At 48.1% G+C, this 10665-nt stretch overlaps 1 protein-coding gene across 2 annotated transcripts in view; it reads right to left on the minus strand.

The window, feature by feature from the left end:
- Positions 1-10665, minus strand: part of MINDY4 (MINDY lysine 48 deubiquitinase 4) — a 102199-nt gene that overhangs the window by 80271 nt on the left and 11263 nt on the right. For both annotated transcript variants that reach the window (XR_014139225.1, XM_081800320.1), the window contains exons 4-5: positions 8263-8509; positions 4323-4750 (exon numbers count right to left, since the gene is read on the minus strand). Coding sequence is in view for 1 of the 2 variants with exons in the window: in XM_081800320.1 (XP_081656446.1) it covers positions 4323-4750; positions 8263-8509 (675 nt within the window). In the remaining variant the exon portion in view is untranslated. The remainder of the gene's footprint in view (positions 1-4322; positions 4751-8262; positions 8510-10665) is intronic.

Genomic DNA, 10665 nt, shown 5'->3' on the forward strand with positions numbered 1-10665 from the left:
CAAACAGTAAGTGCCAGAGCTTGCGTGGCCCGTGCATACCTGGAACACAGAAGCTGGAGCCAGTTCCTACTGCAAGATACCCCACGGGACGGGTTTTGAGCTCATCTGCAGAAAAACCACCACGGCAAAGTCCGTGCGGCCATCAAAAGGCCCAGAGAGTCACTCTGAGGGATTCTTACACAAATGACAGGCCAGCATGCCCCCCGGAGACGTCTGTAAGCACCACAAGTGAGGTCACCCCCAACCAGACCACCAAATTTCACAGAGTGCCACATGAGAGCCACCAGGCTTGGGACAGCTGGCTCTGGGGACTGATAAATAAAGAACACCTCTCCCAGTGCTTAGTCCTGCACCTAGGGTTTCCTGAGGACCTGCCCTCGCCCCGGCGTGTGGGCGACGGCAAGATCTGTAAAGGTGCAGAGGAAGGTACCTGCCTGTGACACGGCGCAATGGCAGGAAGCAGAGCGAGGCAAGGGCTGCGGGACCAGGTCAGGGCCAGAGACCCAGCACATCCAACTGATCATCACAGAAACCCCACAAGGGCAGCCCTGACAAGCCAGGGACGCATGCCACATGATCCCAAACAGCCACAACCCCCACAGTGGGAGCCCAGACGACATAGTTCCCAAGGGTCTTCTGAGACCAAAGGATACAGGAAAGAAACAAAAATCAAAGCAGGAAATCATCCCCTGGGCTACTGAGTCAGATCCGAGGAGTCCGGAGGCAGAGATATTTGTGTTCCCTGACATCTCAGCGGGTCAGATGGTGCACCTGCCCCCTCTCTCCCAGGACACATGCTCCCCGCTCCTGCCCCTGCCTCTGCCCCCAGCTGGGATTCCTGTGGCCAGCCCTGAGCCCCGTGTTGCAAGGCCCGGAGAAGGCTCTGCGTGGCCACCTCCCTCAGCTCCGTTAGGCCCGGGTGACGCAGCAAGGCTGCACATACAAGCCAGCTCTGCTGTGGCCTCACTGTCCTCTGTCGTGCTTTAAAATGACCACACACACACACACACGTCTCCTTCACCTTGAAGATCAGACACTCACAGGATCTGACACACACTAGGACTCACATCCCCATTTACTGAATCGAATGACATAAATGGGGAGGGGGTGCGGGTGGGCAGGACTGATGGAGGGGGGCTGGGAAGGGCAGGGAGATTACTCTGGCCCTGGTTTTAAATCAAAGGTGCTGCATACCATTATGTAGTATGTGCACTGCACAAAGATGCCTAGCGGAGGGGACAAGAGTCAGCTGAAATCCAAACCATACTCCATCCACCAAACTGTGAGCCCTGGGACCTGCTTCCACCCAGAACCTTGACAGGTTCCTTAAACTCTCTGGCCTCAATTTCCTCATCTGTAACATCGGGATAATAAGTGCTGGGAGGATGCTCATTCTCAACTCCCAGTGTCTTCTGGGAGTTTGGAGGGAGCTCTACTAGTCTACCCTCCTGCAGACCTCTACTCTCCTCCCCTCTATGCACTGCATCCAAAGGGAGGAAGTATGACTTACCTGGTTAATCTGGGAAAGAAAGAAAGAGGGGACATGAAGCTCAGTTGTACCCTTTTACTCTTGAGAGAGAGCTGCTTTCCAGGGGGGCAGCCCCTCCCACCATGTGGCCATGTGAGCTAACCTGCCCTAGGCCTGACATGAGGTGAGGAAGTCTGTCTAGCTCTGGGCCCACTGGGCCTCCTGATTGTGATTTGCTGTGTCTTCTATCTTCCCCTTATCGATCACAGAAATGATATGTATGTTACTCCAGTCTAACTGATACCCTTTCTTTGATTTGTCAATTTGTTCAGAACTCAGGAGAGGAATACTTTTTAGTGAGAACACAAAAGAAAAGAAAACCAACAATAACACTCACACCTCAATGGATTATTATAAAGAGCAAATGGGACAATATATACAAGTACTTAGCATAGTGCCCAGCAAATAGAAAGTAAGTGGTAGGCAAACATAAAGCCCCCAAAATGTTTGTTGACTGATCAATATAAGGGTCAACACTATTAAACAAGTGTTAAACACCCCTAATTATACTTTGCCTGGTATTGGCGGAGGGGTTGTGAATGTACTTTTACCTGCTTCCTGTAAGACAAAGTTCATACCATTTTTCAATGGTTTAATTACTGGTCCAAGGCCACAGTGGTTCTAAGGGGCAGAATGGGTTTGCCAGTCCAGTTCATCAGATTCCAGAGCCCAGGTGCCACACCTCCTAAGTATGCTGTAAACAGTAGATACTCAATAAATACCTGATAACGGAAGCAGAGGGCCCAGAATGACTCTGGAAGTAAGAATCCTAGGCCAGCAAAATGCATAAGCTTGAAGGAAAGCTGGAAATCATCTACCCAGTGGCCACATTTTACAGTCAGAGACAATGAAGTCCAGAAACAAATAACTAGCCCAGATCAGCCAGGATCTGGAAGCCGGGCCTTTACAGCAAGGGAACAAGCCAGTTCTCCCTCTTGTGGGAAAATAAGCTACACACACTGGGTAACAGGAAAAAGGCCTGTAGAAAGAATAAAGATCTATAAGTAGCTACACCAATGCTAAAACAAAGGAAAAGAAGGGCGACTGGCCCTACCAAGATACTAAGCTATAACTACAAAGCCATAATAATAAAAGCTGTAGTTATGTGGTTTTAGTTTTTAAAAAAGGACAAAAGACAATAAACACAATAGAGAGCTCAAAGACAGACCCATGTTGAAATGGGAACTTAGGAAAGAATAAAGGTGGCTTCATAAATCAATGAGGTGAAGAACAGATTGCAGAAGGTGCTGGGAAAACTGTCTTACTCTATGAAGAGGAACAGAAGTGGATCTTTTCATCCTAACAAACACAAAAGGAAAATGTAAAAGCAATAATTATCCCAACTAAAAGAAAAATTATCTGATAGGATTAAAAATTCCAAATTTATGCTGCTTATAAGAGACAAGCTTTAAATATACACTGGACCATAAAGAAATCTCAACAAATATCAAAAGATTGAAATCATAAAAAGTGTATAATGGCAGAAGGGAAAAGAAGCCAGGAATCAAAAGCAGAAACCAGAAAAACACCCCAGATGTTTGTTTTGGTCGATACATGTCTAAATGACCTATGGGGCAAAAGAAGAAATCACAGCAAGAATTAGAAAATATTTAAACTAAATCATATGAATGTATAACATACGAACTCATGGGATACAAACAAAGCATTGCTCAGAAGGAAATCTGTGGCCATAAAAGGTATTACAAAAAAAAGGCTGAGGGGAGTTGGGGCGCAGGAGAAATGGGTGAACCGGGTTGTGTGTGTGTGTGTGTGTGTGCGCGTGTTCAGTTTGAATAAATTACAATTTTCTTAAAAAGAGGGAAGGATCCTGGCAAACCCCACAGGATTTTGGTTGGAACCCCTAAGTAAAAGGCTACAGAATGGATACAATAAAAAAATGGAAAAAGACATCCCATAGATATACTATAATCAATGGAAGGCCGGGGTCGCTCTACCTAAATAGACACAAAGGCAGTAAGCATTACTAGAGATAGAGATTTCATAACGATAGAAAAGTCTATCCATCCCGAAGATACTAAAAATTCTACATGTATATGCATCAGATAACATAGCCATGAAATGTGTTAAGCAGAGTAGGCCCAGCTTCCCTAGGGTCACCAAGGGAGTTCACGGACATATCTACTTAGCTTGCCACATACCACCAGTGCCCAAGTGCCTAACTCTTGAAGAGAAGAGAAAAAAGGGGCACCCCTGCTAGCGTATTCTAGATCCCACAATCGCATGAGGCTGTTGCAAGAAAGGAAATTTGCCAACCAATCCCCTTCAGGAATTTAGAGACAATTCTATTGTATTTACATACAAACATGAATAAATTGAATCAAACAATATATAAAAAGATAATATATCCAAGTAAGATTTATTCCTGGAATGTAAGGTTGGTTTACCAGTGAAAAATCAATCAACATAGGAATCATCAAGATCTACTGTGAAAGCATAAAAGGATGGGGGAGGGGGGAAGAAATGCCCCAGAAGAGGCTTGTGGGCGCTGATGCGTAACCACATCTGGGGTCCCCCACAGGAAATGCCTCTCACACCACGTCAGCCTGGCCATGTTGCTGCAGGCCGGTCTGGGAACCATCTGCCAAAGCCTTCTTGACTTTGAGAAGAAAGAAGGACCAAGGAAACCTTCCCTGGAGCTTCCTGTGTGGGTGCGCTCTGGGCTGTCTCCTCCCTGGTGGAGGGACCATACCCACCTTCTCCGCTTCACAGGCTTGCTCTCAGAGCCCAAGGAGCCACTGGGGCCTGGGCCATCACCTCAGCACAGCATGCTCACCTGAGGGGCAGGGGCTGGCTCCCCTGCCTCTTGAACGTCCTTTCCAACCTCTCCTGGGCCGGCCTGGAACTCCCACCTGGCAAGGAGAACTTCAAGGGCGACCCGTTGGCCTCGGGGCCGCCATCCACAGCAGGGCTATCCTCTGCGAAATCTCGCCACCTGCTGCTTGCCCTCTGCAGCAGCCCTTTGCCGGACAAGTGAGGGGGGCTGCCGGGCGTGGTTCTCCGCTTTTCTGAGGTCAGCTCACTGAGCAGGCCCAGGGGGCTCCTGGAAGGGGAGCCAGTGCCGGAAGCCAGGCCCTCCTGGGCCGTGGGACAGGCTGGGGCACGGGTGGAGAGCCCAGGCACTTTCCAGCTCTCTTCCTCGGGGGCCTGGGTCGTGCTGCTCAAGGCCGGGGACCGCCTCAGGGAGCGTTTGCGGAGGGAATCCTAGAAGGGGCGAGCACAAGGGCAGTAAGGATCCCCTTCAAGGGAGGTGAGGAAATACTCCATCCCACTACAAGCATTTGCCCACGATGTTTCCTCTCCCAGGAACGTCGTTCACCATCCATCCCCAACTCCTCTTAAAACCCTGCCTACTGTTTGGGGAGGTACTCACAGGCTCCCCGCTCTGTAATGCTTTCACTGTGCTCCACCTGCATAAGCCCAGGAGCGTGCTCAGCCCTTCTCCCTCACCCCTTAAAGAGAGCACCTTCCAGCAGCAGGGGAAGCTCCAGGCTCAGGCCTGCCTTCTACTGCCTACACCCCTGCCCACCAGCCATATCCCCTGTGCCAAATTATTAGTTTCTCTGTCCCGCCCTGCCCTCACTTGTAATATAACCAGCCCACAATCCACCGTCTGTACTTTCTAAAACCTCCCAAAACAAGTTTCTTTTGGAATCCTATGGCAAATTCTTTTTAACTGCTATGAGGTTGCTCACAGTCCTTTTTGCTTATGGGGTGCTACCCCAAATCTGACTGCAGGTGGTTATGTGGTTTGTGCACAGTGTTGCTTTTCTGATAATAAAGAAATTCTCAATTCCAAAACACATGTGGCCGAAAGGGTGGATGAGGGATTGGGGACCTGTAGCATCTATCTTGCACAAGATGGTGGCATTAAAGGAGAGGCCCATGGAAGGCACTGGCACAGAGCCGGACCCATCAGGGCGGTCAACCAATATCTGCCACCACTCCACAGCCTCTACCCAGTCCCCACTCAAACAGGGCCTTCACCCCTCCTGCTAACAGACCAGGAATGGCAGAGGCCAGTCTTCATTTATCTCTGGTGTCCACCGAGCTCCCAGCTCAGTGACCTACCCCTAGTAAGCACTCAAGGCTTGCTTAGTGTTTGAAGGAATTCCAAAGGAGTCAACTGAAATTTCCTCTCTTACTATCAATGATTAACTAATAAAATGGGAACTCAAGTTGTTTACCAACCTAGGGTCAGGGAGTGGAGGTAGAGGGGACAAAAATAGACCTGTGAGGCTTTTCCTGGGTTTAAAATTTGGGATCTCTCGGCATTTCCAGAAATAATCCTGAACCAAATGGTAAAGCCTGAGCTGGAATAGAAACAGCTAATTCTGTAGTATTCTTGCCTACTGTAAATTACTAGGCACTACAAACCTCCAAAAGCCACCAGGGCATCCCCTGCCACACAGTGAAGGAAATATTAGTCACCATTCCCAAGGAGAGCCAAACTTCTGGCCGAAGGCAGGGAACCCAAACTCTTACTCATCCTTTAAAAGGGCAGAACTGATCTAGTAGCGAAATGATGAAATACCTAGCAAAGTTTGCTTTTTTCTCTTGAGCAAACAAGAAAGTATGGCCAAGGTACTCAAAGACCCATAAAACACTTTCTAGAAAACCTGGGGAAATTCTACGACAGCCTATCCTATCTTTCAATGCCCTTCACAGGATTCGGATATCCCAAGGGAAAAACACACCTCCCAAGGCAATCATTCCTCCTTCTAGAAGTTTGGGACAATCTTCCAGCAGTAAAGCAGATCCAGGTCATCTACCTCACACCTCAGTTGTGAAGGGGCTCTCAACTACACGGATGTGATTGATTGGATGTCATTGTAGGACAGGACTCTGGCATTCATCTGGTCCACCAGTTCTCAAAGTGTGGTCTGCCTGGCCTTAAGGGTCCCCAAATCCTTTTAGGGAGCTCAAACCTATTTTCATCATAATAATATGACATGATTTGCCCTTTTGACTGTGTTGACATTTGCAGTGATGATACAAATGAACTGGGTGCGAAAAATTGCTGGCCTATAGCACGAATCAGGACAGTGGCACCAAACTTTACCAGCTAGTGCTGGAGGTATTTGCCACCACTTGCAATAAAAATAAATAAGTAAAATGCTAATTTCACCTAAGAATATCCATGCTGGGGGCGCCTGGGCAGCTCAGTCCGCTAAGCACCCGGCCCTTGATTTCAGCTCGGGTCATGATCTCAGGGTCGTGAGGTTGCCTCCACACTGAGGGTGGGGTCTGCTCGAGATTCTCTCCTTCTCTCTGCCCACCCCCCCGCTCATGCTCTCCCTCTCTCTCTCTCAAATAAATAAATAAATAAAATCTTAAAAAAGAAAATTTAAGACTGTCCATGCTGAAGCATAAAAAGTATTAATTATATTCAATCTCAACTGTACGGCACACATCTCTTTAACAGTCCATGTGGCAAAATGGAAGGTATCCATAAGCACTCTGCCCGATGCAGAGGATGACAGCTGTCTCGAGGAACAGCACTTGCACAACCATCGGAGCTGTGAATTGAACTTGCTAGTTTTTTCCATGGAACAACTGACAGACGAACTGTGGTTATTCAGACTTGGGTATTCGGCAGGCATTTTCTTGGAAATAAGCTGAGCCTGTCGTTTCAAGGGAAACAACTGATGGACTGTCAGTGATAAAATATAAATTGTCAGGTAAAAATTAAAATCTGGGGAAACTTGCCTCAGCCACTGGGAGCCTGATGGCTTCTCAACACCTAAACACTTTTCCAGCGAATTGAATGGTAACATCAAGAAATGTGACTTTTTTGATGTGGGTTTATTGTTTATAGTGAAATGTCAACACTCAGAAAATCTCAGTAACTCAGATAACTCAGTAAACCATTATTTTCCAAAGGACCAAACCCATCCCCCCGACCCCCCGCCCACATGATGTAGGCAGAGGCAGGGAGATGGTCGGCTTCTTTCTGTCCTGATTCCAATTGGGAGAACAGCGCTGGCCTCCAGAGCCACGGTCCACATCCAGCCATGCAGCCCAGAAGACGGGTGACCCGCCACGGACACACATGACCTATGTGGGTCTGTTCGGGCTCTCTCACTGGATTAATACCACACTGTGAGTTTGGTGTTTGATTTTCCTTTGTTTTCCTGTTTCTTTGTGGTTTTACAAACTCCTTTTACATTCATTCTCTCGTTTGGTTCAGCCCCCCCCCACCACCTGATGGGACCCTACCAGAGCCCCTCCTTAAGGAAGACTATGAAACAATGATGGGACATATTAGACTTTCTTTTTAAAGCAAAGCAAATGAAACCATAAAGACTGAGATTTCTTTTTCCCTTTTTACTATGTTCTAAAAAATAAAAAAGATTTTTAAAAATAATAAAAATAAAAAAGATGTTCTCTAGACTTGGATGGCTTGCCCCAACTCCTGAATGGCAAAGGGAAAACTGGTAGATGTGTTCTCACTCAGCAAAGGAAGATAAAGCCATGGCATCCACCTCATTGACCTGATGGGTAAACTGAGGGCAGGAAAGGAGATGAGGCCTGCCCGTGATCCCACAGGGAGTTGATAGTACAACCAAAGAAAATACAGGCAGGTGTTCCTCCCATCTGAACACACAGATGACCCCTTCTTGGACTGCCTTGTGGAGTACCCTCAAATAAACTCCTTAAGCCCTGCCCGGTTTTCACTTTCTGCTCTCACCATAGCTGTGAGAGCAGCAACCTACCTGCGGGGAACTGGCCATGGGCCCGGTAATCATGCCTCGGACAATCAGGCCAGACTTTGGCCTCATCTTCTCGCCCATCCTCTTTGTGTCCAAGGAAAGCTCTGACGACTGAAGCTTGTCCATCTTCTCCCACGCAGGGGCCACGGCGGGGCTTTCACCTGGGATAGCTTGGGTGGGCTTACTTTTGTAGGGGGGCCTTTTGGATGATACGAAGTTACCAAGTAAATCCCCATCAAGATTGTCATGCCTACAAAAAAGGGATATTTCCATCAAAACAGATTCCCCACAGGACGCCTGGGTGGCTCAGTCGGTTAAGCAGCTGCCTTCGGCCCAGGTCATGATCCCAGGGTCCTGGGATCGAGTCCCACATCGGGCTCCTTGCTCAGCAGGGAACCTGCTTCTCCCTCTCTCTCCCTCTGCTTGTGCTCTCTCTGTCAAATAAATAAAATCTTAAAAAAAAAAAAAAAGATTCCCCACTAGCTAACAATGATAATAAATCCCACATTCAACAGGCACTCATAGCAAGCCCATTCATAAATCTGCGATGATTCTAACCAGCCAGTGCTTTATCATTAAAGGTAAAGAATAGAAAATACTTTCACATCAGGGCAAGTCTGACCTATAAAATAAGACCAGGAAGCAAGAAACAAAATCAAAATTGATGACCCATGATAGGGTTCCTCAAATATCCTTAAATATTTTGTATCCTCAAATATAAAGAGCATCCTTGTCCCAGACCCAAGTGATTACAGAAAACCATAGCCCTTCAATACAGCCCTGAGCTACATGGAGCCCAGCCTTACTGCGCATCATTGACATTAGTAGATGGAGATGTGTGGCAAATTTTGTGTTCCCCAACTGTTTAGTTAAGGTTCAGCTAAGTTGGGCATGTCGATGGCTTCTCTTCTTGGGTTGCTTGGCATTGAAAGAGTAAGAGAGATAGATTGTGTGTGTGTGTGTGTGTGTGTGTGTGTGTGTGTGTGTGTGTGTGTGTGTAGGGGAAAGAAGATGAGACACAGTGAGGCAAGCAAGGAGGAATGACAAGAAGGAGCAAGAGACCTAGATAAAGAGGACTCTTACCTATGATCTGCAATGGATCAGCCAGAGCCCAGCGCTCCTCTGACATGGGCTGGCAGGTTTTCTACCATTAGACTCCGGCCTAAAGGGTGTTGACCGCTGCTCTGTGCCACGCTGCTGATTACCAAGCACTGGGTCACACATGCGAGAAGCAGTCATGGGTGTGCTGTGACGGAGGCAGAGCCCACAGAGGAAGGGGCCCGAACCAGCTTGGGGAAATCGGGGACTTGCAGAGAAGGCAGCACTGAGTCTGGAGGAAGGAGTGGGCAGGAGATAACCAGAATGCCCCAGGCACTAGCACAGAGGCCTGTAAAAGCAGGCCCCGCCCAGGTGAGCCATGCAGGCTGATCATGGAAAGAGCTTTGCAGGCTATCCTTAGGAATTTGGATTTTACCCTGGAAGCCATGGGAAAGCGTTTGAAGGCCTTTCCATAGGGGAGCAACACGGGCCTGACTTGTCTGTGGGAAGCTCCCACTATCTTAGGTGGAGGGGGGATTGGAGCAGATGACCAGAGGCCTGGAAACCAAGGAAGAGCCTGTGGGAGCTAGGCCGGGCAAGAGGGGAGGGTAGGAACTGAGGCACTGCTCTCAGGGCAGAGAAAGCAGGAAAGGGTCTAGTGTCATTAAGGACTCACAGAGGCAAAAATGATAGAGCAGGAGAGGTCAAGGAGAACACCCAAGGCCTCTGGAGGAAAGGAACAGTGCTGCCCAACAGGGAATTTGAAAGCACACAATGTGGGGGCTGAATAATGGCTCCCCAAAGATGTCCAGATCCTGGAACCTGGGAATGTTTCCTTATGTGGCTTAAAGGGACTTTGCACATGTGTTAAGGTTTTGAGGTGGGGAGATGACCCTCAATTATCTGGGAGGGCCCATTAGAGTCACAAGGCTCCTTGTGACAGGGAGGCAGGAGATCAGAGTCAGGAGTAGGAGACACGATGACAGAAACAGAGGCTGGAGGGATGTGCTCTGAAGACAGAGGAAGCGGCCACAAGCCAAGGAATGTAGGCAGCTACTAGAAGCCAAAGAAGGAAAGGAAACAGATTCTCCCCCAAAAGGCTCTAGAAGGAATAAGCCCTACTGACACCTTGCTGTTAACCCAATGAGACCAAATTTGAACTTCTGACCTCAGAACCGAAAGATAACAAATTTATGTTGCTTTAAGACACAGTGATGGTCTGATATGAGGAATTCTTAATCTCAGGAAACAAACTGAGGGTTGCTGGAGTGGGGGGGTGGGGTGGGAGGGATGGGGTGGCTGGGTGATGGACACTGGGGAGGGTATGTGGTATGGTGAGCACTGTGAATTGTGCAAGACTGTTGAATC

Source organism: Leptonychotes weddellii, chromosome 12, assembly GCF_054177405.1.
Source record: "Leptonychotes weddellii isolate Sample4059 chromosome 12, ASM5417740v2, whole genome shotgun sequence".
NCBI classification, from domain to species: Eukaryota; Metazoa; Chordata; class Mammalia; order Carnivora; family Phocidae; genus Leptonychotes; species Leptonychotes weddellii.